The 18,002-nt window shown below is 36.0% G+C and overlaps 1 protein-coding gene across 1 annotated transcript in view; it reads right to left on the reverse strand.

The window, feature by feature from the left end:
- Positions 1–4,183: 4,183 nt before the first annotated feature.
- LOC113780402 overlaps positions 4,184–18,002 on the reverse strand; it is a 53,154-nt gene continuing 39,335 nt past the window's right edge. The window contains exons 2-3 of the mRNA XM_027326206.1: positions 6,809–7,034; positions 4,184–4,759 (exon numbers count right to left, since the gene is read on the reverse strand). Of these exons, the coding sequence (XP_027182007.1) occupies positions 4,184–4,759; positions 6,809–7,034 (802 nt within the window). The remainder of the gene's footprint in view (positions 4,760–6,808; positions 7,035–18,002) is intronic.

The following is an 18,002-nucleotide window of genomic DNA, read 5'->3' on the forward strand; positions in this document are numbered from 1 at the left end:
AAGCTTCCCAAGCTCTCAAACTATTGATTAATCGGTTTAGATTTCTTGTTTTCTCACTTAAGTGGATCAAACTCAAGATGGATTGTGGTTTCTTTCTCTTGGCTTTTCTTCCTCTCTCTCTCGGCTGGTGAACTGAAAATGAGGGGTAAATTGAGTAGTTTTTAGTGATAAAGATGGTGGAAATTAATTAGTCAACAAACCAATAGATGGCCGCCACTTGTTGCTTTAAGATTAACCTTCAAATTTTGTCCTTTTTCCTTGTTTTTGGTCAAATATTTCGGCCAAGCTTAGCTGAAAAATGGGGTGATATTTTACACTCATATCAATGGTATTGTATCGTAGGAAAGTGGTGGTCAAGTGGTGTGTTCAATTGGTAGTGAACGGTACCCGTCGGTCCGAACTGTTTTTTCTTAAATCGCTTATACTAAGGTTTGAACTTATAATTCACTAACTTGTTATTACCACTTCTAATCACACTCTTAATATCATTTAAAACTCACTCTAAATCACCAAATTTGATCCCCACTCTGTACCGGATAGTCACACTACGGATAGACGTAGAAACCCTAATTCGCTCTAACTTGAAAACGAAAGTGAAACCCTACTTTCTAGGTTCATTTGCACTTATTGTGGGGTGACTGAGTAGTAGGGCTATTATAAATTAATAATTTCCAAATAAAAGCGCATTTTTAAGAAAAATATAAAGAATTTTACAGGTCCTCACAGCTTTGGGTTGTTATGAAAGGGTATTTGAAACCCTAAACAAAGCTAGGCTAGATGACTCGAGAATATCCTTGTTTTCTTGATTTACTCTTAGGTAGATGTCTTGAGGAGGGTTATTAGGTAGTGGACTTGAGGATTTCTTGTTTGTTTGGTTGTTATTTTAGTGATTTCTAATTTGATTTTGGCTTGAAAGTTAAAGAGAAAAAATTTGAAGGGAAAGAGGGCCAATGCTGTCCAAATTTTGCTGATTTATTTCCCTTGATTTATTTTCGAATTTTGTTGTTAAATCACTGGAAAATGCTTGTTATATGTTGGGTTTTGTGTGTGGAAATTTTCTCTTAAAAATCATTTCATTTGATTGGGTAAAAGTTAAGTTTAGAGAAGAGAAACAAACCTGGAAAATTCTGCTCAGGACAGCCAACCAGGGTGCATTTAACTGCACATAATTTTTTGTACAGGAGTTAAAATCAAGTTTGTAAGGATCGAAAACAACCAAAGAGGGGGGTGAATTAGATAAATTAAAAACTAGCCAAATTATGAGACACTTTTTGGTTGAAAATGAAATTTACCCTCTTTTCTAGATGACCACACAATGGAACAAATAATGAGAAAGTAATGCTCGTGAGTAAAAGAGATGAACAATTAATATTGCGATATGGTAAATAAAAGAGATAGAATAGCAAACCAAATTTCAAACTCCTGTTGAGTTTGAATATCACTTTGCAGAGCAAATTTCTTCAAGTTGATCGATTACAACCAATCTATGTGTACGAAGGAAGGATCACTTCCTCCTTGCCTCAAGCCACTCTTGGTCAAGTTAAGAAGTTTTACTATCACTCAGATAACCCTCATAATGCTACACTATTGAAGTAATTTTCTCACACAAGAAAAGCTTATCAGAAATCTACACAACTAAGAGTACAAATTTTCTTTGAAGAGAATTTTCTCACTAAAATTGCTCTTGATCTTTTATAGTCTTAATGTGCAAAAGTGACTTGAAGCGGTTGACTTTGCTCTATTTATAGGAGACCAAAAAATTCGTTCATTAAAGTTTCCAACGGATAGAAGGCAGCTGAAAAGTCAACTAGCCGTTGGTAGTGTCGGACGTCCGGTAGTCTTGTTTCTTGCGTCCGACAGCAGGCAGGGAGCAAGAAAGATTTTCTTTAATTCTTTTGGACGTCCTCTACCTCCAAAGTTTGCATCCGAAAGTGGATGGTAAAGTTTGAGAAATCTTCTTCAATTTTGTCGGACGTTCGTTATCACCAGTGTCCTGCGTCCGAAGTGTTTCACAGTTTATCGGACACCCGGTGCTTTAATGTTTTACGTCCGATCGAGGTCAGTGAGCTTGAGGAAGTGTTTTGATTCTTTTGGACGTTCGGTGATGGAGTTTCTCATGCGTCTGAAGTTGCTCAAAGATTGTCAGACGTCCGATTCAGTCTTTTCGTGCGTCCGATAGTTTCAGCAACAGCTTCATCTTTGAACCTGATTTGCTTTATTTCTGAAAAGGTCTTTGAGGAGATATTAGTAACATCCATTTGTTTTGTAATCATCAAAAGCTAAGAACTGAGATTAACAATCTCCCCCTTTTTGATGATGACAAAACAATGGATCGAGGAAAATAATTAAGTTGAAACTCGCCCTCACTTAATGCATCAAAATGGTAGACACTCCCCCTCACGCATTTACCAGATTTCATTTCCTGTAACAACTTGTTATCATTTCTCTTCCTTTTTGTCATCATTAGAGGATCTTAATAGCCAGAGATAGTAATTCAAATACAATTCAAATCCAATTCAAATCCAGAAACACAACAGCAATGTCATCAGCAACATCATTAACCAAGAAATCACCAATCACCAATATCAGCAAACAATGTTAAAAATCAGAAGTCACAGGGATACCAAGCACCCAGAAGCAAACAGAGTTAACCAAAAAGATAACCAACAAAATTAACCGAAAACCATTCAGCATAGAGAAGTTAACCGAATAGTTTACAAGCCAGAAGAGTTAACCAAACAACCAGAATCTTGAGTACAGAGTACTTGAAATGTTAAAATGCAGAAGATGCAAATGTCTAATATGAGATGCCTACTTAAACATGAAGTGCACGGGCCTAGAGGTGCCTAAATTGTAATATTGGATGATCCAGACTTCCTCCTTGCTAGGCGAAACTGAGCAGGATCCACTTCTTCCTCTTCAGTTTCCTCATCATCATCCTCTTCAGTTTTCTCGTCAGTTGTTGGAGCCTTTCCCTTGTCGTGTGGATTAGAACTGGAAGCACGAAACTCTGGAGTGGTTTCAGTATGATGAGTTTGCTCAGTTGGCTCAGTTCTAGGTTCCTTTTGGTGTACATTCTCATTCTCTTGAGAAACAGGAGGCACAAGTAAATTCCTTTTGTCAATAAAGGTGGCTTGTTGGTCGGGTGACATGGTCATCATCAGACCATCTTCAAGGAGTAGGATGTGTTGTTTGAGATTCTCAAGCAAAGAAATGACCTCAGAGTTAGATGAAGAGGGCTTAGTGGCTGACCTTCTAGGATGCATAGTAAAGGATGAGACATACATAGACTGATCTTGAGGAGTCCTAGGGGAGACAGGTGTTTCATGATGATTCTTTCTCCTAGTCTCCAAAATAGTTTCCTTGTAGCACCATTTTCCATCAAAAAACTTCAAATTTTTTCTTTCAAAATATGCCTTTGAAGAGACAGTGGATGTACTTTCTTTTGGTGATTTGCCAGTGAAGGGAATTTTGAAATAAGCAAAAATTGGGGTCAGAAATTTTCCATAGGAAAGTTTTCTACGGCTATTAGTATTGATTTTGAATAAGAATTTGCACATAACAAAGCCGAAATCAATTCGAATTTTTTCAAGAAAGCAGTAAAACTGGTAAAACTTCATTTTGTTGGCATCTGTCCTATGACCATCAGTAGGAACCAACAGATTTGAAATTATAGAGAAGATGATCAAATTTTGAGGATTGAGATCCTCCAATCTTGCCTCAGCAGGAGTATTAAAATGAGTTTAAAAATAAGTCATTAGTTTTGCAACATGAAAACGATGATAGGCAGAGGAAATTCTTCATATGAGAAAAAGTTAGCAATTTTTCCTTTAAAACCATCTTCAATTTTGATTTTTAGAACAGTGTTGACAATGTCAGGATTTAATTCTATATCAACAGAATTTACTCATGAGACTAGATCAGTGTGGGATTTACCCTTCCTAAGATTGGCAAAGAATTGATGAAGCATGTCAGGGTAGTAGGTGTTGGGAATAGTAAAACTATGAGTCCATTTTTGGAATTCAAAGAGATTAAGGACAGGTTCAAGGTCAAGTTTACAGAATTCATGAGGGATAATTGTCCGTTGGGTGATGAAACCCTTCTGAGAAACCATTCGAACCTATCCTGGGCATCATCATCAATGAACTTTTGCAATGGGGTAGGTTCCTCTACAATCTGAGCCTCAGGTTGCTCCCAGCAGTTCGTTTTCTCTTTCCACTTCATTTTCTCTACAATCGGTCTGTCCACCAGACATTGTTCTTGGTGACTTTCTGGTGGAAGTCTCAGTGGCTTGCTGATTCTCAGCATTTTGCTCAACAGTCTGCTGTTCCTCAATTTGCTCAACAGAAGGATCAGCAGTTTGCCTTTCCTTAGTTTGAGCAGTCCCCTTCTTTTTAGCAAACCATTTCCCCTTTTTACTATGAGGTTCAGTCCCTTTTCTGGGTGATTTCGTGACGGATGTGTCAACATTAGTAGACTGCTCCAGTTCCTCTTCACTATCACTGACAGGAGGCAATGCAGTTTGCTTAGCGGAAGTAGTTTGCCGTTCCTCTGAATGTTTCTTTTGGGCCGAACCTTTCCCTTTTTCACCATGTTTTTTTGTCACCCTTTTTGGAGATTTAGTGGCAGAGGGCTCAATAATTTCATTATCTTCATCCCTCGACCTGAATCTGGTGGTGCGTCCGGCACTGACAAATCCTCCCCTAATTCTTACCATGATGAAATGCAGATCATTTTTGTTATGGAGAATGATGCAAATCTGTTTGAGATTGACTAAAAGTGCGGTATGAATTATAATGAGGGCTTGAATCGTCCAGAGAGAGTGAATTTTGAGTGACTAAGCTTTCGGGTGAGAATTGGGATTTATAGAGTAGTTGGTAGTTAGAGAAAGTTATGAGGGGCAATGAACGGGCAAAAGGAGTGTAAAGGCTTTGAACTAATTAATTTCTTGGAACTTGTTTAGAAGAGAGATGAATTTTGAAATTTGAAAATAGGAGAGGATGAGGAGTTGCGTCCGATATAACGGATAGAAGAATAAACTGAATGAAGGAAAAGACTGACTTATAACAAACATTTTTAGAGTGTCGGACGGCCGAACGAAGTGAAGCGTCCGACACTATCGTCTGAAACGAAATTTTCTAGAAAAGTGATCAAAAACACTGTCGGACGTCCATTCATCAAGTATTGGATGTCCGATAAAGTGTGACCAGATAATTTTTCAGAAAAACTTTTCAATAATACCCAATTTTGTTCTCAAGAATACAAACTAATCTAGTGGAAGCGCTTTTGTGAGAATGTCAGCACTTTGATCTTTTGAATAAACATATTGCACACAAATTTCACATTTTTGGACGAGATCTCTAATGAAATGATGCTTTATGTCAATATGCTTTGTCCTAGAATGGTGAATGGGATTTTTTGTCAAATTTATAGCACTTATATTGTCACAATACACAGGCACACAATCATATACTAATCCAAAATCATTCAAGTTACTTTTCATCCACATCAATTGAGCACAACATGTACCCGCGGCAACATATTCTGCTTCGGCCGTAGACAATAAAATAGGATTTTATTTCTTACTTAACCAAGATACTAAACAATTACCAAGAAAGTGGCATGTACCACTAGTACTCTTTCTAGCTACTCTACATCCACCAAAGTCAGCATCCGAGAAACCATATAAAGGAAATTCATGACATCTAGGATACCAAAGACCATAGTTCAATGTTCCTTTCAAGTATCTAAAAATTCTTTTCACAGCAAGCAAGTGAGATTCTTTTGGACAAGATTGGAAACAAGCACACAAGCAAACAACAAACATGATATCAAGTCTACTTGCAGTTAAATAAAGTAAGCTGCCAATCATACCTCTATATTTCTTTTCATCGACATTTATACCTTCTTCATCCTTATCAAGTTTGGTAGATGTGCACATTGGTGTTCCAACTTGCTTTGATTCCTCCATACCAACCTTTTGAACAGTTCCTTGGTGTATTTAGCTTGATTAATAAATGTTCTTTCTCGAGTTTGTTCCACTTGAAACCCAAGGAAAAAATTTAATTCTCCCATCATGCTCATCTCAAACTTTTTTTGTATAATAGTGAAAAAATCTTTGCACAAATACTCATTAGTAGCACCAAAGATAATATTATCAACATATATTTGCACAATTAGTAGATCATTGGAACATTGTTTGGTGAAAAGAGTGGTGTCTATAATACCCCTTTTAAAACCATTTTCAATCAAGAAACCACTTAAGCGTTCATACCATGCTCTTGGAGCTTGCTTTAAACCATACAAAGCTTTTGAGAGTTAAAACACATGATTTGGAAACATTTCGTTCTCAAAATCGGGGAAGTTGATCAACATATACCTCTTGATCAATAAAACCATTTAAGAAAACACTTTTAACATCCATTTGAAACAATTTAAAATTTTTAAAACATGCAAATGCCAAAAATATTCTAATAGATTCTAGTCTTTCTACGGGAGCAAATGTTTCATCAAAGTCTATTCCTTCTTCTTGAGCATACCCCTTAGCAACTAGCCTAACCTTGTTTCTCACCACTTCACCTTTGTCATTCATTTTGTTTCTAGACACCCATTTTATGCCAATAATAGGATGATCATGAGGTCTTTCAACTAATGTCCACACCTTGTTCCTTTCAAATTGATTTAGTTCCTCTTCCATAGCTAAAATCCAGTTTTCATCTTTCAATGCATCAACAACATTTTTTAGTTCAAAATGTGAGATCAAAGCAAAATTGTCCATCAATTGTTTTGAAGAGGAGCGAGTTCTTACCTTTTCGGATGGATTACGAATAATGAGCTCCTTAGGATGATTTTGAACAAACTTCCAAACTTTTGAAAAATTTCTAGGTGCATCACCATGATTGTCATTTTCTTCCAATGCTTGACTGTCTTGGGGATCATCTTCCTTTGAGCTCTCTTCTTGTGGAGCATTGTTTTTGTCATGAATTGTGAGGTTCTTAAGTCCTTCTTGAATACCTACATCATCATCCTCAACACTACTTTTGAAAATATTATCGTTAGATTCATCAAATATGACATGTATGGATTCTTCAATAACAAGAGTCCTTCTATTATAGACTCTAAAACCTCTTTTGTTCTCACAATATCCCAAGAAAATGCCTTCATCAGATTTCTTGTCAAATTTTTCAAGGTGTTCCTTGATATTTAAAATAAAGCATTTGCAACCAAAAACTTTGAAATAACTAACAATTGGTTTTTTTATCAAACATTAACTCATAAGAGGTTTTGTTCAAAATAGGTCTCAAAAGAACTCTATTCATAGCATAACATGCAGTATTAACGGCTTCAGCAATATTTTGGCAAGTTACATTCACTTAACATGGTTCGTGCGACTTCTTGAAGAGTTCTATTCTTTCTTTCAACAACACCATTTTGCTGAGGAATTCTAGCAATTAAAAACTCAGGTGTGATTCCATTGTTATCACAAAATTCTGAAAAATCACAAAATTTAAATTCCGAGCCATCGTCACTTCTAATTTTGATAATTTTCAATCCAATCAGATTTTGAACTTTTGCAAATAATGAAACAAAACTTTTGAAAGCATCATCCTTGTGAGCAAGAAATATCACCCAAGTGTATCTAGAATAATCATCAACAATAACTAAACAATATCTTTTACCACCCAAGTTAGCAATCTGTGTTGGACCAAATAAATCAAGATGCAAAAGATCCAGCGGTTTTGAAGTGGAAACACAATTCTTAGGTTTGAAGGAAACTTTTACTTGTTTTCCAAATTGACAAGCATTACAAATTTTGTCTTTTTCAAAGTTGATTTTTGGTAAACCTCTAACAAGTACCTTTTTGGAAATTTCTTTTAACAAATTCATATTGAAATGACAAAACCTTCTATGCCACAACCAAGGATCTTCATCTGCAGCTTTAAGACATTTAAGGTTGGAAGAATCAACATTTTCGAGAATAACTACATAAATGTCATTCACTCTTTTTTCTTTGAAAATAATGTTGAACTTTGAGTCAAGAACAAGACATTCATGGTTTTTAAATAGCACAAATAGATTTCTGTCACACAATTGACTAACAATTAACAAATTATAATTTAGATTATCAACTAGAAGAACATTGTGAACAAAAGTTTGACCATTCTTACCAACATCTCCAACTCCAACTGTTTTGGCTTTGTTATCATCTCCAAATGTTACTTTTTCATTTGATTTTGACTTGAGTTTGATGAATTGTGATGGATCACTAGTCATATGTCTTGAGCATTCACTATCTATGAACTATTTTGATTCCTTAATGACATTCATCAAACTCACATACACAAGAGTTCACAAGATGATATTTGGTACCCATTTGCTTTTTGGATCCTTAAGAGTTAACATTATGTCTAACTATCCACATGCATTTCATACATTTTCTCATACTTTTTCTTACAAAGCAATTATTCTTCATGTGACCAACTTGACAACAAAAGTTACACATAGTCAGTGAATTTCCTACAAAGACAGGTTTAACAAATCTAACTTGCCTTCTTCTATAGATGTTAAATTCGTTTGCATTAGAGTTCAACCTTTTCTTGTGAATGTCAAAGTGAGGTTTTGATTCACTCTTTTGAAAGCAGTATTGTTTCTTGTGTTTAAACAACTCATCTAGGCCATCCATTCTTCTTTTCAAGTCACCTTGTTCCTTTTTGAACAACTCACACATGTTTGTTTTTCTATCAAGCTCAAAAAGTAGAACATTTTCATACTTTTTCAAGCAGTCATTTTCAGCTTTCAGCATTTTGTTTAGTCGAAAAAGATTTGCATTGTCTTGATCAAAAAATTAATTTTCTGTTTTAGTTCCTTGTTTCTAGCATACGATTCTTTCAAGCTATTATGCAATCTCTCAATGAGTTGCAATCATTCCATGTAATTTGAAAGTTGTAGAACTTTGGTTTTCATTCAACTTTTCCTTCTTTTTTCTTCTTTATTGGACACTCACTCATATAGTGTCCAAGTTGACCGCATTCAAAACATTTGTCACCTTACTTTTTATTGGTCTCTTGTTTTCCTTTGTTTCTTATATTTTGAACTGATTAGGAAATGAATTGCTTGGTCCTCCTCTTCTGAATCTCCTTTTGTTAAGGATTCTTTTGAAACTCCTTGTGATGAGAGCAAGATCATTGTCATCAACTTCTACATCATCTCTATCCAAGGAAGATGAATCATCTTCATCTTGAGAAGTTTTTAGAGCAATGCACCTTCTCACTTTTGCATCTTCCTCCTATTGTACCTTAAACTTAAGTTTCAGCTCATACGAAATTAGAGAATTAATGAGAGATTCAATAGACATAGTATTTAGATCTTTAGCCTCTTCAATGGCAGTCATTTTACTCCCCCAATCTTTGGTCAGGGCATTCAAAATCTTTCTATTTTTCTCACCTAAGGTGTATTCCTTTTCCAGCATCTCTAAATCTTTAATGAGATCATTGAATTTACAATACGTTTTATCAATATTTTCATGAGGTTTCATCTTAAATGATTCATACTTAGTAACTAGAATTGATTTCTTTTGTTCTCTTACATTCTCACTTCCTTCATGGATCTCTCTTAGTTTATCCCAAATTTCTTTTGCAGATCTACAACCTTTGACTCTAATAGACTTATTTGAATCTAAAGCACTATACAACATAATCATAGCTTTGACATTCAAGATGAGATGAGATCTATTCTCAGCAGTCAACTCATTTTTGGTTTTTGATCTTGGTTTATGAGTGGCTTAATCAATTGTAGAGGCATCAAATGGACTTTCATTAACAATAAACCATAGTTCAATATCAATAGATTGCAAGAAGATAATCATTCTTTCCTTCAAACTCATATAATTGGATCCATTAAACATTGGGGGTCTAGTGACAGATTGTCCTTAAAAAAAATGGCATTGTTGGTTGTCATTTTTACTCCAAAGCCGATTGAGCTTAATCTCAAGGAGACCAAGCTCTGATACCAATTGTAACGATCGAAAACAACCTAAGAAGGGGGTGAATTAGGTAAATTAAAAACTAACCAAGTTATGAGACACTTTTTGGTTGAATATGAAATTTACCCTCTTTTCTAGATGACCACACAATGGAACAAATAATGAGAAAGTAATGCTCGTGAGTAAAAGAGATGAACAATTAATATTGCGATATGGTAAATAAAAGAGATAGAATAGCAAACCAAATTTCAAACTCCTGTTGAGTTTGAATATCACTTTGCAGAGCAAATTTCTTCAAGTTGATCGATTACAACCAATCTATGTGTACGAAGGAAGGATCACTTCCTCCTTGCCTCAAGCCACTCTTGGTCAAGTTAAGAAGTTTTACTATCACTCAGATAACCCTCATAATGCTACACTATTGAAGTAATTTTCTCACACAAGAAAAGCTTATCAGAAATCTACACAACTAAGAGTACAAATTTTCTTTGAAGAGAATTTTCTCACTAAAATTGCTCTTGATCTTTTATAGTCTTAATGTGCAAAAGTGACTTGAAGCGGTTGACTTTGCTCTATTTATATGAGACCAAAAAATTTCTTCATTAAAGCTTCCAACGAATAGAAGATAGCTGAAGAGTCAACTAGCCATTGGTAATGTCGGATGTCCGGTAGTCTTGTTTCTTGCGTCCGACAGCAGGCAGGGAGCAAGAAAGATTTTCTTTAATTTTTTCAGACGTCCGCTACCTTCAAAGTTTGCGTCCGAAAGTGGATGGTAAAGTTTGAGAAATCTTCTTCAATTCTGTCGGACGTCCGGTATCACCAGTGTCCTGCGTTCGAAGTGTTTCGCAGTTTATCGAACGTTCGGTGCTTTAATGTTTTACGTCCGATCGAGATCAGTGAGTTTGAGGAAGTGTTTTGATTCTTTCGGACGTCCGGTGGTGGAGCTCTTCATGCGTCCGAAGTTGCTCAAAAATTGTCGGACGTCCGATCCAATCTTTTCGTGCGTCCGACAGCTTCAGCAATAGCTTCATCTTTGAACCTAATTTGTTTTATTTCTGAAAAGGTCTTTGAGGAGATATTAGTAACATCCATTTGTTTTGTAATCATCAAAAGCTAAGAACTGAGATTAACAAAGTTCCATTTGTGGCATATGAAACTAAACTCCGAGGGCTTTTTAATGGTATAAAATACCCTTGCTAATTCGTTTTCTATGAGTCATAGTGAACCGGCAAAGTTGATTGATTTTCTCCTACTGTTTTACCTGTGAGACCTGCACAGCTGCAGATTGTAGCTCATTTTTGAACCCATTGTAAAATGAATTTGAAGATGGTTTCTTCTAATGATTTTTAGCACATTGAATCTAGTTTTCAACTCCATAAACCACACTAATTTTGGACTTGTGAAGCCTTAGTTATGACCTGATTTCGAAACTGTGTCGGATACTCCAAGGCTGGAATTTCGTGAACCAGGTTTCAAAATTCAGCTTTCGTAAAACTGTTGTATCTTGGTGTAGAAAAATCCAAATTGAGTTCCATTTGTTGTCTTTGAAACTAGACTTGGAATTCTTTCTGTGGTATAAATTTCAGGGGCTAGCTCGATTTCTATGAATTTTCTAAATTTTCAAATTTCACTGGAATTCAAGATTGTTTTGCCCTGTTCTTACTGAAGCAGTGATTTTGAGCTAAGATTTGATTTCTGATTTGAATCTAGAAAAAGTGCCTTCTAGAGAGTTTTAGTTCATTGAATCTATTTTCTAACGGTGTAATATTTACAAATTTTGGACTTATGAAACTCAAGTTATGATTTTCCAAAGAATGCTGTCCAAAACTGAATTTTTCATTATATAGAAACAAAAACTCCAAAGTGGGTTGGAAACATTTCCTAGGTATTAAACCTAGTTTACTTGATTATTTGCACCTCATTTCATACTTGAGAAATGAATTTCACCTCCTATTCTTGTACCCTTGGTTTCCATGACATTAAACCATAAAATGGAGTGTTTTAACTAGAGTGACTCTTGAGGAATTTCACTAGTTTTATATTCGAAACTTGAAACTTTTAACTTCAACATTTACTATGAAAATGAGTAGCGTTTTGATGGATTTTGACTCCATAAGATTAGAAAACATGAACGCTCCTTTACATTCTAAAACTTAGGCATAGGATTAGAAGTTTTGAAATATGAAAACCATCTTTTCTTTCCTCGATTTTCATGCCAAAAATTAAGTAGGATACTGTCTTCTTGGAATCAAGATTTCTTACCACGACTTGACTCAAAAACGACTTTTGAGTTCTCCTTGAGTGTTATTTCAATGTTTAAGCGAAAAAGTCTCTTTAACTCGACTTAAGCATGTGACTTTTGAGCGTGGGTAGCAAGAGGGTATTTTTCATATTAACTTTGGTCGAATACCTAGGTAATCGTGATTGTGCATGTCTCAGGTGATCACGTGGACACCGAGGAGCTCATCTGATCTCTTGCTTTTGCTCTTGCTATGCCCTTGACTTTTGGTGAGTATTAAGTGCATGTTTCATGTTGATATGATTGAAATGATAATTGTACAAGTGCTATGATATTCTTGTGATGTTGCCGAGGCGGGGGCGTACTTTATTGCCCTCGTTCTCTCTCTCTTGAATGCTCATTACTTGAAAAATGAATGTGTATGACTTGCACTTGTATTCGAACATGTTTTAACTCGTGAGCACTGAGCGGCAGCATGTACCACACCTTATTCGGGTAGGAGGTGCCTCTCATCCCGACTCAGTGCTATGATCGATTCTAAGTCGATTGGAGCGTTGTCTCATCGACCACTTATACTTGTGGGGACACCCAAAACCCAATGGCTAGCCATTCAACTCAAGCCAGCAAGGGCTTGGTTAAGGAGTTTGGTGAACCTTGGACTCATATACTTGACTTGCTTGGATATACTCGAGTAATATCACATCTTGTTTGACGTTCGGGCCCAGTAGGGGGTGTAATGGTGGACAAAAATTGATGAAAAGTGGGGTTCTATGGACTTGTTACTTGCTCGGTTAACGGAGTGTCAACACTTGAAAATTGTGGATCAAGATTATCTCTAAAACAGTGTGGATTTAGCTCCTGAGAGCTCCCGTATCCTTTATTGATTGTGCTTTTATTTTCTTTTGTGACTTTACATGAATATTATGGCTGCCTTTTGTTTTACATGATGTTAATGCTAGTTGCACTTGTTGTTTGCCTGCTTTTCTTGGCTTCACTGAGCATTAGCCCATCCCTTTAAGTTTGTTTTCCTTAATAGGTTTGGACGTGGAAGTTGGGAAGTTCTAGATTAGCGATTTTTGGTTGAAACTAGTGAATTTTTTGTATGATATTGGAGACATTGGAAGTGTAAACTTTATTATATTTGGATTTTGGGATTGTAATTCTAAATAGTAACCCTAGAAGAATTTGGATTGTATATTTGAAGTATTTATTTAATCCTAAGTCTGTGATTGACTTGTGGATCACTATTAAGCTTGAATGAGTGCGTGAGTTCTGACGAGAGTTGGGCAGGTATTCCGCTGATACCCTAGGGTTTGCCCTAGGGAGAGGTGGGGGTGTCACATCAAGAGTCTAGCAACTTGAAGCAAATATAAATGAGAAAATTAGATCTTCAAAGCTTTCACTTAGAAGATACGCATATTTGTCGATTTTAACTCCCAATATAGCTTCCAAAATCACCAAGTTTTCTTGTTCAAATCAAGGGGAAAAACCACTGCATGATAGATCAATGTTTCAAGCAACATATGGGGCAAAAGTATGTCGATTATAGTCAAGAATTTTGAAGATTATAGTCAAGATTCTCGAGGTTCAAAGCTGGAAATTTCTAGCAATGAAATATTTTGGAGAAAACTCTTTTTCCTTCTCTTAAATCTCTTTGCTTAAACTCAAATCCAACATATATTTGAAAATCAAAGTCTTGTCAAGTGTCTTGAGTCAAAATATGTCAAAATCATCATACAAATTCTAGCAACAAAGCTGAAAGTCTCTCTCGCCCTCTCGGCTAACTCTAGCCAAATTTCCAACAAGGTCATCCCAAGTTGTTCCATTAAAGCTTTCCTATTTTCAACCTTATTCCACAACTAAAATACAATATACCATAATGAACATGTCATGAGGTGTATGGTACCTATTCTTGGCAAGAAATCCATCAAAATTTCACATGGATGAAGCTTTAAATGAAGCTATTCCCTACAAACATCGAAGTTGGAAATTTGCAACATAACTTGACAAAAACATGAAAGCCTCCATATAAGTCCTTCCTTTAGCTTCTATAACATCATACCTCAAATAAACTCAAAGATAAGGGAAGAAAACTAGGGTTTCTAACAAATTTCACCTCTTTACCTCCAAAACCTAGGATGGCAAGCAAATCAAGAAAGTTGCAAGGCTTCCTTCCTCCAAGAAATCCTCCAAGAGTTTCCTTCCAAACTTAACTCAAGGATTGACGAAGTAGATTAGGGTTTCTCTCTTGTTTTCTCACTAAATAGACAACAAATTGAGGCTTGAAATTGAGTTCTTTTCTCTCCCTTTCTCCTCTCTAGGTTCAGCCAAGATAAGAAAGAAAAGAAGGAGATTTGGTTGTTTTGAACACTTGGTTGGATAAGTATGAACTTAGTCTTGGTCAAGGGGTTAGCTAGATAAGCGACAAGTGGCAAATCAAGATGTAATCCTTATCTAATTGTATTTCATTCACTAAAATATCTAGTTCACCTCTAATTATCTCTTGACACCTTGTAACACAATATTCCTTTTGCACAGAACTCCCTCTTGTCCACTAAATTTATTGCACACACCTCACTAGTGAGTCACACTAGCATAATGCACTATGAAACTCAACATGCAACACATTGAATGAGGCAATAGGATAAAATCATGACTCAACCACTAAATCAACCAACAATTCAAGACAAAAAAGGAAAAAAATAGAAACTAAGAAATTAATTTTCAGGCCTCACAACCTCCCATGAGGTTTCTAGTAATATTATTCAGCACCCTGAGGTAGCAGTATTATGGAACTAGATGCCACAACTAGAAGCTACAAATTAATGATGTTACCCTGGCAATTAGAATAATTGTTTAAGCAAAAAAGTTCAGAAAAACATCTAGGTAACAAAAAAAATGTGAATAGAATATAATGGAAATGTCATCCTAAATGACAACATTTTGTGTAGGATTTACTAGCAAGATTCCAGAACACATCAAAATGCAATCTTTTCTTAGACTGCATACTGTTTTGTTTTTTAGATTAACCAGGAAGAAGTGAGTAGAAAAGCAAAACTCTTTCATCTCTTAAAGGAAACTTCCAATGGTTTGGCAATGGTTTAGTTGTTGACGTGGTCTTGACTTGTTTGTCATAATACACATAAAACATATATATATATATATGTGTGTGTGTGTGTGTATGTATTCTCTGTGTCTGTCTCCTTGATAATGCTAAACAAAAAGCTGGTGCTGGATTAATTTGCCTCTATTGTAGCTAATGTTTTGGTGTTCTGTTGTATCTATTTATGTTGTTGTTGTAGTTGCAGAAGTAGCTGTTGCAATAACAATCTTTTTGGGTGTTGATCCAACTTTTTATTTATTTATTTCACTTACACCTCACATTTTTATCTTAGCTTTTCAACCTTATTTGGCATTTTATTGTTAGTGTAAAGTTCATAAATAGGGGCATAATTATAATAATGGAAAGATATATGATCTTCTTTCTCACATGGCCTTTTATTTATTTATCTATTTTTGAGCTAAGGAGAACTTTTATTGATCACTAATAAGGCATAAAGGAAAGGATACAAATTTCCCAATACATCGAAACCAATGACTAAACTAAACTAATACAAATGACTCTATCAACTTAAGCACCAATGAGCCAAATCTAGCTCCATAGCCAAATACAGATGTCTTTATGATATGAACCCCGTCGAAGACGAAACTCGTATTCACAAGCCTTAGAACTAGATGATTAATACCGATGGTTTGTGTGACAGTGCCTGCCCAGCTCTCGCCGGGACTCAGTCGTTCACTCAAGCAAATCAGAAATAAAACCACAAGAAAGAGCAAAACAAGGATCCAAAACTTAAAATAAACTTATATACATTGTTATCTCAGAAGGAAGTACCAAGCTAGTCTATACAGAGCTCTCGTCCTTGCTCGCCTTCCCCTGTTAAGGAAAACAAAACTAAAGGAATGAGCTAAAAGCTCAGTGTGGTTCCAAACACATAAGCAGCAATCCATCCAAAACATTAAATATAAAATTTCAATAATTCAAGTAACATTTACAATGGAAAGCGATAATAACACATACATTAAAAGGATACAGGCTCACAAGGAGCCATAAATTCGTTCGTTCATTCGTTCTCCTGACATTCCCCTTATTCCTCCATTCACTTGAAAATGCATTTTTGTAAGTAAAACCCTCGTTCGTTCGTTCATTTTATTCACCCTCTCCTGGACATTGGCCAGGCTCCACCAACCTCCACCAACCTTCAAGGTAATACTCGAGTATACCACACGTTCACCCAGGTCACCAAATCGCCTGACCGAGTCCGCTTCTGGCTCGAGTCGATAAGTAACAAGGGGCAGGGCCCAGTTCAGCCAAAAGGCTTACATTCATGCACAAGTAACGTTCCAATTGTTCAATCTTTGAGAATTTCACATTTATTTCTGTCGAGTGCGATAAAGTACAAACTCGCCTAGAAAACTCGTTTTGGAAATCAATAAAAGCACTTAACACGGTATCAAACAATAATACAAGTCATGAAGTCAAGAAAATACAACAAATAAGGAACACTCACCTAGTTATGCAAAATAACGTCCAAAATGTTCTACCGGATCTTACCCTTGGTCACCGAGAAAACCTAAGATGCAACGAGAAAGAATATTACAAGTCATCTAGCAAAACAAGTAAGTGACATCCAATGAAAACCGGCAAATGATAAGTAAAACATATAAAGACGCTTTATAGTGAAAAGGGGATATTTGGATCGGAGGACGAAAATAACTAGGGTTTCATAAACCAAACACAAAACTAACTCAAGCGGGTTATAAAATGTCCGGCGGAAAACACTTGGACCAAAGACAACTCGGACTCCAACGAGATAGGCTAAAAATATTATTTTCGGCATCGTTTAGATAGTTCAAAATCACCTCATACCCAAGCAGCTAGTATAGACTACACGTCATGATAAAATCATGTGAAAAGGAGGACAATACTACCTTACGTTCACACTTAAAACCTCACTTAAACGTGGTTCACTTGTGGCCGAGAAAACCCTAAATCATACCTCTATCTTTTGGGTACGGAGTAAGTAAACATCTGGCGTTTCAAATCGAAGAGGTATCATGTTTTGGAATGGTAAAACGGAATGGTAAAATGGTCATAGTATTTGCCATGCCAAACGAAAATATACAAATTCAATTAGAAACTTAGCCCTCGAGCGAAAATTTGGGCAGCACGCCCTTTGTATTTACCTATTTTTCCAACCATTTATGGCTTCATTATTTTTCTCATTCAAGCCCAAGTTTATACACAACACAAATGCATTTCAATAGCCGTTCCATAGGCTCAAAACAATACAAGGACATAAATCAACTAATAACAAATGCGGAAATGAAGTTTACAAAAGACAGATTTGATAGGGTTTTGCGGAAAGGACACATCCGAGGCTACGCTTATCGGATTGGTGTGCAACTTATACCATTTCTAAGCTAAGACGAAGCCCTACAACTTTCATGAAGATCACTTGGTCAAATTTCCAGTGTAACCTAATCAAATTCCCAGTTCACAGAACCAGGTTCCAACTAATCGGCTAAATAACCGTACTACATTTAAATGGCCATATCTTAGGCTACCAAAGTCCGTTTAAGACTTTCTTGGTGGCGTTGAAAAGCTAAGACAGAGTAATAAAACTTTCATGTTTTGGAAAATGGCTAAATATGTACGGATTATAGTGAATAAACACAGCCAAATAGACTGAACTGTCTACGCGGAACACTGGAATTTAA

This window comes from Coffea eugenioides, chromosome 8 (assembly GCF_003713205.1).
Source record: "Coffea eugenioides isolate CCC68of chromosome 8, Ceug_1.0, whole genome shotgun sequence".
Taxonomy (NCBI): domain Eukaryota; kingdom Viridiplantae; phylum Streptophyta; class Magnoliopsida; order Gentianales; family Rubiaceae; genus Coffea; species Coffea eugenioides.